The sequence below is a fragment of the Streptopelia decaocto genome (genome assembly GCF_964273445.1).
Source record: "Streptopelia decaocto genome assembly, chromosome: 3".
Classification (NCBI taxonomy): domain Eukaryota; kingdom Metazoa; phylum Chordata; class Aves; order Columbiformes; family Columbidae; genus Streptopelia; species Streptopelia decaocto.
In genome coordinates, this window is record NC_138656.1 from 10,890,522 (window position 1) to 10,906,486 (window position 15,965).

Consider the following 15,965-nt stretch of genomic DNA (forward strand, 5'->3'; position numbering starts at 1 on the left):
AATGCAACCTGAACCTTCCCTCCATCCCTGGAATAACTAAGAAACCACCCTCTCAAAGATAATCAGCAGCTTTTCAGAGTAGAAAAGCTATTCTGCAAGAGGCAGAATTGATGACACATGAACCAAATGATTTTGCTCCCCAGCTTGCTCCCACATCCCAGCCCAGCCACCCACCTGCCCCAGTTCCCTATTCCCACCTCCCTCCCTGTCATCCCAATGATTTTGGTGGGACAAGCTGCAGCCTGGAGCTGTGCAAGTACTGCCCAGCTGACAGGACAAGTGCTGAGTGACTGCCTGGCAGAATGGACATGAGCTGACTGACTTAATTGTCTTTCCCTCAGGGAGGCATTAATTTGAGTCTTTATTCTCCATCCATCTGCCAGTAGCATTAATTTAGGTCCTTCAAACATGGATGGTCACAAACCTTCTGGCTTTGCCACCTCTGTACAAAGAAACCAGGTAGCACGGGCACACCAAAGCTCCAAGCACAGGTGCTACATGTGGATCTCAACTGGGGAAAAATACTCCTTTGCGTGAGTCTTCGACAGATTTGATTTGGTAATGGAAAAGCAAAACCTCCTCTGAACTCTTCTTATGGAACAGAGGAATATAACTGAAAACCAATTAAGTAAGTAATGTCTTTTGCCTAATTAAAACCTTGTTCTTTAACTGGATTAGATCACTTTCATTTTTTTCTTAAAATTCATTACTTTAAAATGAATTCTACAGAAGATGGAAAATCAGTTCTTATTTCTCATTGACCCTTTATTTTGTGTACTATGATTTGAATGCTGTCACTGAAAGAAGAAATAACTAGCAGTCTGAAATCTGAGCATCCTTATCAGGCCAGTTCACTTTCCCATGGCCATTCCAACTGAAATTCCATTCTTACATACTTCTGAACAGTTTTTCTATTGTTGTTTGTTTGTGGGTTTGGTGTTTGTTCTGTTTTTTTTTTTTTCTTTTTGTTGTTGTTTTTTGTTTTTTGTTTTTTGTTTTTTTCATATTTAAAAAACATGCATTTGCTAAGCAACATCATACAAAATCTCTGTGGTATTCTGTGCTGGTTTGACTGAAAATGAGTTAATTTTCTTCATGCAGTTAGAAACCTTTATTTTCTATAGCGAGCACAGTCATTATTTGGACTTAGTTTGAGAACAAGAGATAACACCCTGGGACAGAGTTAATGTTTTTAATTGCTCTGGTCTGAGAGCCAAGGATGTTCTGAGCTCTGCATACAGGTGTGAGGCAGCCAGGAAGGGGGACATGGATGGGGCAGAGCTTGGCTGACATCCAGACTGATCAAAAAGAGTATTGCATCCCATTAGTGTCATGCTTCATATTTAAGTAGAGTCGGGATCTTCTGGTCTCTCACTCACTTCTTGGCCTTCACTCTTTTTGTTGGAGCCGAGGGAGTTCTGTTTGGGAAATTTAATTTGGTCTTTTGCTGTTTTGCAGAGGCCTCTGGGCCTTTCTGGCCCTTTTTTTTTTTTTTTTTTCTTTTTTCTCTCTCTGGGATTGGCTGTTCGGGACCAGGTGCTGTTTCCTGGGACTGGCTGCTCGGTGTGGACAGAGTTTGTGAGGAATTGCATTGAGTATCTTTTATTTTATATTCTGTTTCTATTTTGTATATATATTTATTAGTAGTGTATTAGTATTTTGTTATTAAACTGTGTTTATCTCAATCCAAGTCTCTCCCTTCCCTTTCGATTCTCTCCCCTATCTGAGGGGTCGGGAGGGGGTGAGTGAGCGGCTATCGTGGTTGTATTGCCAACTCGGGTTAAACCAAGATGTATTCTCAACATTTCCTATTCTTCTGCTACGACCCTTTTTCAAGTTGAATTTTATGTGGAGTGCTCACAATAAGAAAGGGTTTCAGCTTATAAAAGATGCAATAATAGCAAAAGTCAAGATTGTTGATATAAGAATAAATTTTTATTTAACAAAATACCTACAAGCTACATAATCTAACACTTTTAACTATCACTGATTGATGCATCTTATATAGCTTGAGAAACAGCCACTACCAAATTTGCTTCTATCTTAACCTATGACTTCTGCACAAAAAATTCTCCAGTTGAACATCACAGAACCTATTTTTTTAATATAACACGTTAGCTGTGTTTTAAAAGCATGGTCAGAGTAGCCATTTTCCAGTAATTTTTGAACAGTGCTGAACTGGAACAGGCTGTCCAGGGAAGTGGTTGGGTCACCATCCCTGGAGGTGTTTAAAAGATGCGTAGATGAGGTTCCTAGGGATGTGGTTTAGAGGGTGGACTTAGCAGTGTTAGGTTAATGGCTGGACTCAATGCTCTTAAAGGTCTTTTCCAACCAAAATGATTCTATGATCTTATGGCCCCACATCAGGGCCACCACTCTGTCCCTTCTCCAAAGATCTTTCCCTAGTCAGAGAGAGAAGCACAGTCTGGCAGGAGCTCAGCGCCACACTGCCTGGTGCTCATTCACCATCCCATCCATGCAGCCAGTCTCAATGAGAGGTTTATGACCTTGCGGTTGCCAGAGAGCGGATATTGGGTTCCTGCTGCGCTACCAATTTTCATGGAGCAGCACCTGCTGAAAGAAGTGGAGGTTGCAGCTGGCACTTGGCAGCCTATGGGCGGCACCAGGCAGAGAGCGATGGGCACCTTTGCTGACGTTCAAAATCCCATCACACATTTGCCTCTGCAGATTTCCAGCCAAAAACCCTTGCAATGTGCTTCAGACACCCCATCAGGGATGCAAAGCCAGCACACAGCCTGCCAGATCATATAGAGAAGAGCTCCTTCAAGATTAAATGTCTTCACAAGGTGGAAACCAGCAGATGCCAAGAGCTGTGACCTGGAGTCAGTATTCAGGAGTATTAATGTGGGAACCTGCCCCTGCTTTCCTCTCCAGACCTGACAAAGGTGGCCTTGACCAGCTGGGTGCCAGGGTCCCATGGGAAGGGTGTGATGCCAGCTCTCCCTGGGGTCCTTAGCACCTTTGATGCTCACACTACCTCGTCCTCAGGCCTGTCTCTTGAAAAAACACGTGTGGGATGTTCTCTTTGTCACAACCTGTCTGGATTTCCAACAAGTGGCCATGCCTGCTCCCTTGGACCTCTCCCCATATCTCAGCATTAAGTGACAACCCAGGGTTTCCTCAGCCTTTCTGCTGGCAGCTGGTGCTGGTCACACTCAGACAGGAGGCCGTTGGGGGTGACTCAGTCTAGCCACTACACGTGACATCTGAAAGGCTGAGCTGAAAGCATTTTAAACACTCTGGGAGGATAAAAACCCAGGAGATGTGCTGATGTGCCCTGCTGAAAGGTCCAGCATCCAGTTGTAACCCTGGGGCAGGAGAAGTGATGCAAGTGGAAAAGCAGGAAAAGTGACCCGGAAAGAGACTCTGCTACCCTGGACAAGAAGAGCAAGCCATAGTGGGTGGCTTCACCAGCTCTCACATGAGGCATGCTGAATCTGCAGTGTATCATGCCCGGGCTTTGGGAAGACACAGCTCCTGCATGCCTCCTCCTCCATGCAGAACCATGTTGGATGGCTGCCTCAGCGGGGGGATATTTCAGCTCAAATGGGTCAAGTGTGGCAAACTTATACTAGAGCAAAGCTCTCCATTCAAGGTTAGGAGCACTCAACACTGGCCAGACAGTGTATATGGGGGACTGTCTCACCTAGGCTGAGCAGCTCTGGGGACAACACAGAACTAGGACTGTTGAGGGTGCTTGGTACAAATGCTAAACAGGGTGTGTTTGTGCTTAATTGGTCTCATTTCTTTCTCCTCATGGCAGGCTGGGTGCTGATACCATCTCCTCTCATGAAGCGCCACCCCATGGTATAAGGAACAAGATGAAGGGACCCAGAGATCAGTCTCACCCTTGTCCAGCACACCACCACATTCTGAGCCTGATCTGCTGCTGCCTCTGGAAAGACTCCTCCAGCTTCCAAAACAGCCTTTAGCCACAGTCTGTGTTTCCTCACCCCAATTTTTTTCCTCAGTAATTCACATGCAATGAGCTTATTCTTGAACACCAGACTAAAACCCAGACATGGGACTTTGTCTACACGCACCTGTTTCTCATTGCTTCCTGTGGTACTCGCCTTGTGGGAACCTCTTTCTGCTTCCAGCACCAACACATCACAAAACTTGAGATCAGTCTTTCCTTTCTGAAGTGAGAACTCAGATCACAAAAAAGCCCCCTCAAAATACAAAACAAAGAAACTTCCCTATAGATCCAGCCATCCTGTTGAGGGAAGAAGTGCTTTGAGAACATGTACAAGTTATCCCACAGCCACCTTCAGCTGTGTCTGGATTCTCTTGGCCCCCAGCCCACGCCCAGAGCAGCAACGCTCCCACAGGGAAGCCCCAGACCCAGGGAGGACGAGGGGACAAGGATGCAAAAAGACGTCAGCCTCATAGATCACACAGTGAGTCGCTTCTTAAATAAGGAGGCCCAGATCACAGGTACAAAACCATATTGTTCCAACCTCTAACCGCAGCTGTTAGGCAAAGATGTGGGTGTAAATGCCCTGTCCTCTCATTCCTTCTTTGAAGATCTCAGCTACCCAGAACAAGCTACTGGGAACTCAAAACAAACCAATTTGTGAAGATCACACTGAAAACATTTTGCAGGGCATACCATCGATCTCCCCTGTTCCCACCTCAGTATCTTTAATCACAGAATCACCTTGTCTCCCTGGATGAAGCTGCTGATTTGAGCACCCATTGAGCAGCATTCCAGGTCCATGTACTGCGTCTTACCCCAAAATGCTGTCATTACAGATAACGCTGAATAGTGTCACCTGCCCTGAGGCTGACTGGCATTTCCCATTACAAGAACCTACCTTCTAGTGTGAGTGAAACTTTGTTCAGCTTGAACTGAGGTGAGATTTTCCATACCAGATGTTATTTCATTACAAAACTTTCCCTCTTAATTCAAAGCACCTGCAAATAAATAGGCCATTGCAAAGGCAATTTAAATAAAGGTTTGACCTTTCAGCCATGAATTTTCTGGCTTTGGTTAGCTCCAGCTACTGTCTTAATCACATCTTATTATTTCATGCCCTGTGTGCTATGTGCCAGTTTTTACTTTTAAGGAAGAAATGCTGTCATGTGTTGTTGGCTAACAGATGTGTGGGGAAAAATAGTCATTAGGGAAAGCCTACAGAACAGGGTATTTTTAAAATGAACTTTTGTGTTGTGAGAAAACATATGCCCCACATAAAATCACCTACGCTCAATAATGAAATAGACACATTTATATAGGATGTATATACGGCCTGTTGTACACTGATTTTAGTAGCCATATGTCCTGATATACTCACCCACACCAAAACACCTCAAACTCCTGGGGAAAGACCCTCTGCTGATGTAAATGGCCCCAGCTCCATTCACAGGCTGGGAGCTATTTCATCTGATGCCTGCTCCTGCCACAGGTGCTCAGCTCACTCCCTGGCTGCCTTCTGGCTCCAGGATTGGGCAGGTCATTGTCATGAATCAGTGCCTCCCACTAGCAGCTGTGTGGGAGGAAAAATAAGAATTCTGTCAGAGTAGGCATCAGCAAGGCCAACAATACCAAACATCCTGGAGGAGCTCCGAGCTAAGGAACGTGGGGAATGACTTAATAGCAGCAGGATTCATCAAGGATGACAAAATAGTTTGGATCCAGCATTTGTATAAGGTTCGTTCTGGGAATAGAGGCAGCGCTCACTGCCTGCCAGACTTAGTCCAAATATGAGCCCCAAGGCAACCCAGGCATCTTTGTGCCTGCAGCAGCATGAGTCACACCTCTGAGACACCGAGGGACGCCAGTTCAGCTCAGCTGGTAAATACCTAAGCCAAAGTGCACACATCTCTAATGACAGCCCTGCCCAGGACTTCAGGTGGGCTTTGGATCTGGGCGGTGCAGGATGGAAACCCCACAGGCACTGGCTGTCCTTACCATGTCCTGTGTTCCTCCTGCTTGGCAATGACAGATCAGTTTTGGCCTTGCTTGTCATACCCTATGGGGTAGATGTTTTTGCCCATCTTTTACTTAATTTATGCCTTCCACTTGAAGATCTTGTAGGATCATGTATACACACAGCCCTGAAGGGTGTTGTGGGTTTTAAGTGTTGTCAGGCCAGGACGCTTTCTTGAACAAACAATAAACAAAAAACCAAAACTCTTGGATTTGTTCTGCAGCGGAAGGCACCCAATGCATTTGCAAAACCAGCCTCCACATACTACCAGAGCACACAAGGGGATGAACAGAGGTGTCACCTGGCTTGTGGGCAGCCCAAACGTCAGGCAACAGCACCTCGGGAATATCCCCAGGATGGTGGTGAGGGGAGGTGGGTGCAGGGAACATGGGCTGCAGAGGTGACATGTTCACTGCTTCAGACAGGGTCGTTGCAACAAGGGAGGAAACAAATGTGACATGTCTGCAATTTTCATAACAGGAATCAGGAGTCCCTGCTCTTGTTCTGTGCAAATTGCCAGAGCTGCAGCAGCATGATTTACGGAAAATTGGGAAAATTCCCTCCTACAGCCCTCGAAGCAGGTAGGAGGCAGAGGGCAGGAGAGCGCTGACCACCTGGGATGGCCCCACTGGGCAGCTCTGCCCTGGGATCATGCAGCCAGCCCCACCCAGCAGCAAGTTGTGCCTGGCCTAGAGCAAGGGAAGAACAACAACTCTGAGGGATGTTTCCTACTGCACAAAGATGGCACTCACAATCCCCCATACCCAGAGTGTGCACACAACATGGGCAAAAACAGCTAGGAGAGCATAAAGTTGGGTGCATTTTTCTGCCCAGTGGCTACAGCAAAGTCTGCTTTTGAAAGATGAACCAAAGCAGTTCAGCTGCCTACTGAACTCACGGTGGTGGAGCATGTTTGGGTACAAAGCAGTCCAACATCGCCCACTTCCTTGCCTCCAGGGAAACAAGTTATTCCTGCCTTAAATAATGAAGTAGAGGGGAAAAAAAGGATGGACTGGGTTACAGATGCAAACAAAGTGAACAGAGAGAAACCAACAGCAAAGGGCCTCTGAAAAGAAGATTATTTGTGCTTTGCTGAGTGCTGAAACCACAGAAGCATCAAAACAAAGTCAAGTGCAAACCAGGCAGAGAGGAAAGCACTTCACCCCTCAGAAAAAAAAAATGCAGCTTCCTAGAGGTTATTGCACAGTCTGGGGAGAAAGTTACAGAATGCAGGATGTTTCTGTGAGGGCCTTGTACCACTTTTGGTACTTAAGCATTCAGAAGAAACTTTTGTTTACCTGGAAGGAGCCATCATCTATCCATCCACGGCTGGCCACACTTCCAGGCCGCTATTTGAGTCCTTCTGAGGGCAGCGAAGCAGAGTTAGATCAAAACTAATGAGCCTCTGACTGTGCTTCTGTGGTTTCTTCCAGTCACAGAACAAAAACCAAACAAAACTACAAAAAAAACCTAAAACCACTCACCCCCCCCAACCCACAAACAAACAAACAAAACCCCACACAAAACAAAACAAAACAACAACAAAAACCAAAACATGCACCCAAAAAGCAACAGGGCTGAAAGTTCTTTAAATACTTGAAATTCAGGGAATACCAACATGACAAAGGCAGCAGATACTTGCATAGTAACAAATACCCAGATAGTGTAAACTCAGCAGTGTATCAGGGTCGTGGCAGCAGCAGAGCTAAGACCAGACATGTCTAAGAGCAGGAACATTTACACAGGAGTGTCCATCCTGCTCTATATGTAGGGATAGGGCAAAGGGAAAATTAGGTCACTTCAAAAACATTAGGCCTTTGGAGTAAAAACATGGGTTGATTCAGGTCTTTGACTTCAGAAGGGGTGAAAAATAGCTAGAGTGCAAGTCCTTTCTACATGTAACTGCTACAGCTATCTGAACTTAGATATCCTAGATACAGACTCCCTCCCATCCCAGGAGGGAATTTCAAGCTTCATGAACTTTTATTTGTTTTCTAGGAAGGCACCCCAAGCACGTAATTTCTGGATTTATTTGCAAAGGCTGGAATTTTCCTCTCCTTCATTTTGCAGCAAGACTGGAGGCTCTGTCTGTGAAGAGAGAATCACTTTGGCCAACTGTTTCCAAACCACACCACTTAGGACGCCAGATTACCACTCACCTAAACAAGTGCTGAATTAAGAGTTATTCCCTATCCATTTTCCTTCTAGGTAATCTACCCTTCCTCAAAATTTGGCCTCTTAACCAACTAACATACAAATCAGCATGGACACAGGAACTGGACTCGTACCCCACAGAAACCAAATACAGTTAAGAAAAAACCCCCTCTCTTCTGTGCCAAATTTATCGCCTGCTCCAGTGATTTTTATTCCAAGGGGCTCTGTCTTTGCCCTTCTGTCTCAGTGTGAGACACACACCTATTTTTGGCAGGCTTATTGGCATAAGCTGAATATTGTACCTGGAAGCAAACAGTGCACAGAAGAACTGCGGGTACTCCTGAGCGGGGCACAAACTTTTCAAAAGAGTGCGTGTTTCGGTAGCATAGAGCTTACCACGTCTCCTGCAAGATGCCAGCCAAGATTTGTGGATGTGAGTCATAATCCAAATTTTTCAGCTGCATCCAGTCTGTTCTGCCTACATTACTCTTTAAATTCAGTTTCACGGTCTTCTCAGCCGCTATCTATCTTCATGCTCTTTCAGCAGCTGCCTCTGTTTTGTCATTGCTTGCATCTCATTTCCTCAAGGGTTGAAGAGTCATTACTCTTACCCCTCTTCTTCCTGCATCAGAAATTTCTAATAAGCAAACTTGGATGTTGAAGGCAGTGGCTGTGCAGCTCCAAGAGCCCAGAGGAGCTGAAGCAGCAGCATGACCTCTTCCAAGGCACCTCCCCTCTGGCCCTCCATGTGTAAAGAAGCAGCACGATCCCCCATACAGCGGGACCCCAGATTAACCTCCTGCATAGACACGCACCTTCCAAACAAAGATTGCTTCATTTTGCCATCATTTAAAATCCTTAAAAACAAATGAACAGCTATTCCCTTGAAAGTTTTCTAAACCTCATTGTAAAAGTGGATGAGAAGACAGCAGTTTGGGTTTTTCCAGGCTCCAGGAGGAGCACTCTGTGTGCACTGTTTCTCCTCACAGCTCCAAAGAGGGGCTCTGGGCAGATACCTCACATTTGTTATTAGTGGAGAAGGCCACATCTGGCTCTGGGGCTGACCTAGAGTCAGACTAGAGTCCATTAGGGCTTCTTTTCTCTTCCATCAAAACCCAGCAGGTATCTCTCAAACATCAGTAGCAGCGGGTCTCTCTTAACAGGAATCTCAACTTTTGCTCTGAGTTTTCTCTGTGGAAATTATATGGGTTTGACTTTTTTGTTTCTTAATAAAAAAAAAAAACCTGAATGCGAGACCACGGGGTTTCAGAGCTACTCCAAAGCAGAGATCAATCTATCACCAAACCAAATACAAGAACTGAAGTGATTTAGATGCAGTCCTCTGATGTCTCCAGCTCTCTCTTTCTGGGAGGTTATTTCCTTTAACATGGCAGTTAACATGTTTTGCACAAAAACTCATATTTAAGCATGTGGAAAAGCATAAATACTGGCAAAAAAATTATAAGGCAACAACATCTGATTCACAGTGAAGACCTTCCTTCCTCCCTGCACCTCCTTAGCAATAGCTACCTACATCTGTCAGCATGAATGCCCCTGTAGCCGTGACTGATCTGTGGTGGTTAAGCAATGGGAGCTGTCAAGGAGAGACTAGTACTGTTACTGTAATTACTGATAGTACGCTCAAGAGCACGTTTGTTTTTTCCAGCTGCATCTATTGCTGAAGCAGTTGGTATTACCTTTCTCCATAATTTTTGCCTGCAGAATGCTGTTCTCTGGATTCTGACAAACCAACACCTGTGGATACATCTACGACTACAGAAATGACGCTGGATCCTCATTTCTCATCTCAACTCTTTTTTTCTTTTCCCTTAGCACTATTAACTTGAGTAGCTGAGGGTCTGCTCCAATATTTTGTGTGTCTTCCAGCACATGTACAACACTCCTGCCATAAAAGCAAGCAAGCCACAGATCAAGTAGAATCACCAAGAAGCCGATTTATCAGTTTCAAGATGACTCAAGGACTGCAACCTAAACCCAGATAATCCCAGTATAAATCTATTTGCAAAGAGAGATTACAGCAAGTCCAAAGATCTTGGCCATAATTTGCAGCCATCTGGGCCAGCAAGGGCCTCTTCATGTTCTGGTTAAAGTCAGCAGCCAAATTTTCATTGCCTTTGCTGGAGACACCTGCAGAGCACAGCAGCTGTGCCAATCTGCCAGGGGCAGCAAGGCAGGATCAGCAGCCCCATGTGAAACTGCAGCATGGAATCTGATGTGCATGAAACACAAACACCTGTGCTGGGATCTGTCCCATGCAGAAAGGGAACCGATGAGAGGTCTCAGCAGCTGGGCTGGTAGAGTATGAGCAATCTCCAAACAGAAATGCTGAAGATCAAATACTAACCTGATGCAGCGTGGCTGTACTGGAGTGATCACATTATCTGGGAACCTTGATGTTGACCTTTGAGATGCCAACTGTTCTTTCTTATTTGCCTATATGCTGTCACCTTCTGTAGATCCTTTTGCTCTTCGTGCTTCCTTGAGCATGCCCACACCAGAGAATGAATGGCTTCACCAGTCAGCAAGCAACATCACCACAGCAAATCACCCCTTAGGTGGGCAAACTGGTGGGTGGAAAACATACACAAAGGCATGTCTTCCTAGCAGAGGGAGTAAAGCAACAAAGAACCCACTGAGCCAGGAGATATGAGGCCTCCAAGGGAGAGACCTTTAGTGGTTGTGTGTGGGTTCACTGCTCTGTTGCTGACTGACATCAGGCTCTTTGGGCTCAGAGAGATGTTTCATTTTAAAGGGAAAACTCCTCCAGGGATCTCATTAGCACCATCATGAAAGACAGAAAGGAACTGGAAGCTGGAGCAGGGCTGATAGTGGGGAAACAGGACACAAGTCCTGTCAGGCTGTGTTTAAACAGGCAGGGGAAGGAGCCTGGGAGCACTGTGCCCTCTGGGGACAGCCTCACTGCCCCAGGGAGGGGATCATCCTTCCCTTGTCTGCAGGGTGAGTGGCTGCTGCTCAGGAAAGCAGCTGCCCAAAAGCTCAACCTGAGGCACCTACTCGCTCACCTGCATTCCTGGGGCAGTTCTCCCCCTGCCAAATTCCTTTTCCTCCTCCCTATGCTCCACGACTCTTTGTGGGGTCTGTCCTCCTTCTCCTTCCCATCACTGGCTGGACACTGTTGTTTGTGGGGGGCAGCAGCTCTGGCCAAGTTCATGCTTCTACAACTGGCAGCAGAAGACAAAGCACCATGGCTGTGTTTGCAGTGGTGGGAGGTGTGCTGGCGTTGTTACACATTCATCCCACTCTGCAATGCTGAGGGCGGGTGTGACAACAGGATCCTGGCAGCCCTACACATTTTAAGTTGATTGCTCCTTGAAAGCTGCTTCCACTTTTCTGAAGACTCCATTGCAAGAAGGGAGCAAAGCAGACCATGGAAGAGCCATTTGCTGGATCCAGAACACAAGTAGAATCCTGCCACAAAAGCAACATACAAAAAAAGCAAAGAACCCACAAAAAGAGGAGAAAAAAAGATCGACCTTAGTTAATTTGAAGCAACACATCTTAGTTACAACTGCAAATCAGCTTCAGAAATCCAAACAGACATAAGTTAGGCTCCCTGTGCTATTGCTCCCCAGAGGTAATATTAGTTATTACAATTTATTCTATGTAGCTTCACAAAATGCCAAATAGGACTGTGTTTGTTTCAAGTACAGCCTGTCCAACGTGATTGGTGAGTCTTGCTTGGAGCACCTGGTAAAGGAGAGAGATGCACTTATCCCTTCGTGTCTTGAAGAAATCCAAGATAGATGTTTATCAAGGAAATGAGTAATACAATTGGTTTGGCTTTCAGCAGATTTGGAAATACATACAGCAGGTTCCAAGACAGGTTTATGAAAAATCAGTTAGCAGTGAGTGGGAAAGGAGCGATGAGTGTTATTCTCTGTGCTGCAGTCTTGTTTAACTTAAAAGAGACTGAACAATAAGATCCCAGTGAAACACCTCCTAAAATTATGTGTTTCTCCAGAAATGGAGCAGTTCGTTCCACAGTAGGAATGATCAAGTGTTCCAAACTCTATCATATTTCAGCTCCAGATATCTGACAAGACTGTTAGACTCCCCTAAACATTTGGGTTGTTTTGTTATCATTAAAAATCAACAGGATTTTGGAGCCTCATTTATCCACCTGAGTTCTGCCCTGCTTCCGTAAGCACCTAAAATATGAAAATCTGCCATAAAATAATTAGTTTTATTCTAAATTTTAATGAAAAATTAACAATAAAAGTTTGGAGAAGACAAAGATCAGCATTTTTCCAGAAGGTTTGTTTACTTGCAAGCCCCCCCCAGCAAGCTATGAAACAAAGCAAAAACTAAACCAATGCAGAGGGCCTGGCAACTCTGGTAAAGACAAACATGTAACTACCTTTTCCCAGCAAGTGTCTCTTTTAGAGTTTTATACATCATTCAAGAGCAGAACATTTGCAAGAATAACTGTAGCCAGTAAAGCACAGCTTTAATGACTGACAACCTGTCCAGAGAGGGATTGGAAGCTCTGCTTGCTCCTGGTGACCATTTCAAAGGGCTCCCATATGCTGAGCAGAGGGGCCTGAACTGCAGCCTTGCGTGACAGCAGTACCCTTTCCACCAAGGCTGTGACAGAGGGAACCCAGTCCTGCGTCCCCCATGCAGCTGTTTTCTTTGGAATTCACTCCCAGTTTCCATCAGCACAAAGCAAAGCGGAATTAGGCCTGCGCAGTTCATCAGACCCAAAGCACTTTAAATTCCCCAGGTGGCAGTGACCAAACCCAACTGCTGGGAATTAGTCGTTCAGGTCACCTCTTAATGTCATAGGGCAAGCAACAGTCATCACAACTCAAGCTGGGCAACCAGTGTATTGGGCCAGTTCCCACAGTAGCCAGTGGTGCTCCTGCCAACTAAAACCAGAGAAAGGAAGTTCTGGGTATAAGAAGCAACAGCAGAGCTTGTCAGAAGAGGCAAACCTTTGCTGTAAACAACCAACACCAGATAATCCCTACTGGAGGGCAACCACCTCCATGGTTTAAACATCTTGCAGAACATTTTCCCTCATCCATCAACACACTAGGAAGGTAATCATAAGGTCTTGTGCAGTGCCAACAAAGATAACAAGAGTGTACTCAGGCAACGAGCATCGGCTTTCTCTCTGTGAAAGCTCTGGGCTCAGACCCCATGGCAGCAGAAATCATCAAGGGCTAATGGGTAGGGAGAGAACTGGAGGAAGCAGCATTGCCCCTACAGAATCAACCAGGTGACCCAGTCGTGGGCATGCTGAGATGTCATCTCTGCTTTTCCTAGACACTCTGCATCTTACAGCAGGCAGCTACCAGGGCAGCTGGCACTAACTCTGCAGCTTCCCCACGGATACCTCTGCAGAGCCCTTACTCATTCATCTATTTCAGGCTGCTCTTAAACCAGCTCATATAGATAGGAAAAAGTCCCCAGTCTGCTCAGCTGGTGCATTTGAAGTGTTAGAAACATCGATAAAGCAAAAAAGCTTTTCTGTTAAAAAAAAAAAAAAAAAAACAAAACAACAACAACCCGCTCAGAAGCTGTGGAAAAGCTAACTCGCATTGCAATCATCATCTGTGGGATCATACGTCTGTAGGTAAACGCATACAGCTTTCAGGCACCCCGTGGGAGCATCGGTGCTACAGTATCAGCCAGGTACAGAACAAAATCTTCAGTTTCCTCACGAGGTCTGGGGTCTACCATGCCAAGCTCCTTCAATCAGTCTGCTATGGTGAGCAGTACTTGGACATCCATGCCCACACTGGGGCTGAATGTGGGCTGGGCCATTGTTCAGCTGGGGTAGGAATGTAGGTCAATTTAAAAGCCTGGTAAATAGAAATCATTATGTCTGATGTCCCAGCAACAGATGCTGTATCACCCATCCAGATTAATCAACACATCTCAAGCAGTTACACGGGGACCACAGATGCTCCTTATGCAGTGCTGCTCTGCAGAGGCCAAGGTGCCAAGGTCTCCTCCAGAAGATCCCCTCCATGGAATGTGTGGTGTTGAAGGTGGTGCTAAGAAGAACCGTGTATTTACAAGAAAGTCACCTCTTGGAGTGAAAGCCAAGCTCCAATGACAGCAATAAATCAGCACCTTGCTCACTTCTCATGTGGCATGTCAGGGCTATGTTCTGTCTGTGTTTGTTTCAAGAGGAGTTGCAGAACATCATCTGAGAGTCCAGGTGTTCTCCTTCTGTCTTCCAAGACAACCTCTCCCTCAGCTGGCTTTGCAAAACAAGCAATAATGGGGTGGTTTGGAAAGATCTTACACCCATCTCTGTTCAAGACCACCTGGGCCATTTGCAGGCAACGCAATGCATAGGTTGTTCCACGCCTGTTTGCTAGCTCTGAAATCTTCTGCAATAGACATTGTGATGCAGCCTTGTAGGTGGGATCCTTTCTGTCTGGCCGTTTTTTGCAATATATTTTGTAGAAGACATCCAGAGACTTCCTGACACTAGTATCTTCTGTACTATAATGTTCATACATCCATGAGAGAGCAGCATCGCTAGGCTCAGTGGGCTCACACAGCCCTGCTTTTGGATAACATCTCACGTTTGCTTTCTCAGAGCCTCCAGTAGAAAAGCTTGTAGGAACTGCAGAGGGTATATTGTTCTCTCCTGCAAGCACAAGATCAATGAAAGTCATTAGTCAACAGGCCACCCCTCTGGCAAAATCTTTTTTTGTCCCCCCTCACTGCAGTCTGGCAAACAGGCTGTGAGCAGGAGTGAGCTCAGTACTGCTTTAAACGTGGCTGGGCTGCCAGAGTGGCTTGGTGCAGAGATTCATACAAGACGAGCTGCATTTGGGGATCACATAGCTGTCCCAGCCTCACCCTACCGCAGTGATTGAACCTACTTGGTAGCATGTGCCTCCTAGTTCCCCTCAGTCATACTTCCAAAGAGGTGGAAATTGGGATCTGCTGCTGCTGGAGACAACAGCAGACCCTCAGTGAAGTCTAGTTAGCAGCTGAAGCAGTTCTGCCTGTTTCCTTTTTCTCCCTTCGTCCCCTGGTCTCATTCTTTCCTTTTCATAGTTCTCTATTTTACTCCTACACAATGTGCAGTCCTGTCCTTCAGCTTTCAGCCAGATCTAGAGCCTCCAAACCAACACTGTTATGTTAAGTGTTATACGGTCACGTATAGAGTTTGGGAATGGGGACTGCAAAACGGGACCCTGTCCTTCCCGATGAAATCCTATTTTTGCAGCCCAGCTGCACTGAACACTCTTCTCATATCCTGCAGGAATTTTTACAGATAACATTTATCTAAAGGCTGAGGACTCGTTCTCACCTGGGTCTTCTCCTTCCTTGCTGACCCACATCTCTGGGTAACAGTCTGGGCTATGGTTCTCTTCTGGTCAAATGTAATCAAGCGGGATGTCTTGTACTTGCATAAAATTAATACAGCATCAGCACAGAGACTCTTGTCAATGATGTGACTAGGACAATCAGCAAACCACACACAGCTTCTAGTAGGAAAAGCCTCCATAAAGAGACCTTGAATTGGGCTCTGGTACCCAGGGAATGCCTCTAACTGCAATTTCATCTCCGAGCCTGCCGCGTCAGCCCATTTGCCAAGCACCTGAGTCACCAACAAGAAAATTTTCCAGGGCTCAGCCAGAGATCACACAGCTATCATCTGCAAGTTACATAAGCAGGAGGCAGGGAGTCAGAAAACAGCTTGGTCTTTTCTAATTACATGAAATACGAAGCAGAGTGCAGTCCTTCTTATCCGTAAGAGACCATGCTCAAAGGAAATCTCGGCATGGTGGCAGAATGCTGCTCTTTCCCTCCCAGTACACAAAGAGCTACCCTCCCCTTCCTGAG

General features: G+C 45.9%; 2 protein-coding genes across 3 annotated transcripts in view; both read right to left on the reverse strand.

Annotated features, from left to right (window-relative positions):
- The window catches only part of CHGB (chromogranin B), a 28,770-nt gene extending 17,194 nt beyond the window's left edge, over positions 1–11,576 (reverse strand). The window contains exons 1-4 of one of the 2 annotated variants that reach the window (XM_082047283.1): positions 10,474–11,576; positions 8,505–8,730; positions 7,253–7,317; positions 5,319–5,510 (exon numbers count right to left, since the gene is read on the reverse strand). The gene's annotated coding sequence lies outside the window, so the exon portion shown is untranslated. Of the gene's footprint in view, positions 1–5,318; positions 5,511–7,252; positions 7,318–8,504; positions 10,337–10,473 lie in introns of those variants that run through there. The other variant, XM_082047285.1, reaches the window with a different exon arrangement.
- A 114-nt stretch (positions 11,577–11,690) lies between these two features.
- SHLD1 (shieldin complex subunit 1) overlaps positions 11,691–15,965 on the reverse strand; it is a 46,678-nt gene continuing 42,403 nt past the window's right edge. Inside the window, exon 5 of the mRNA XM_082047286.1 lies at positions 11,691–14,757. Coding sequence (XP_081903412.1) covers positions 14,237–14,757 — 521 coding nt within the window. The 3' untranslated portion in view covers positions 11,691–14,236. The remainder of the gene's footprint in view (positions 14,758–15,965) is intronic.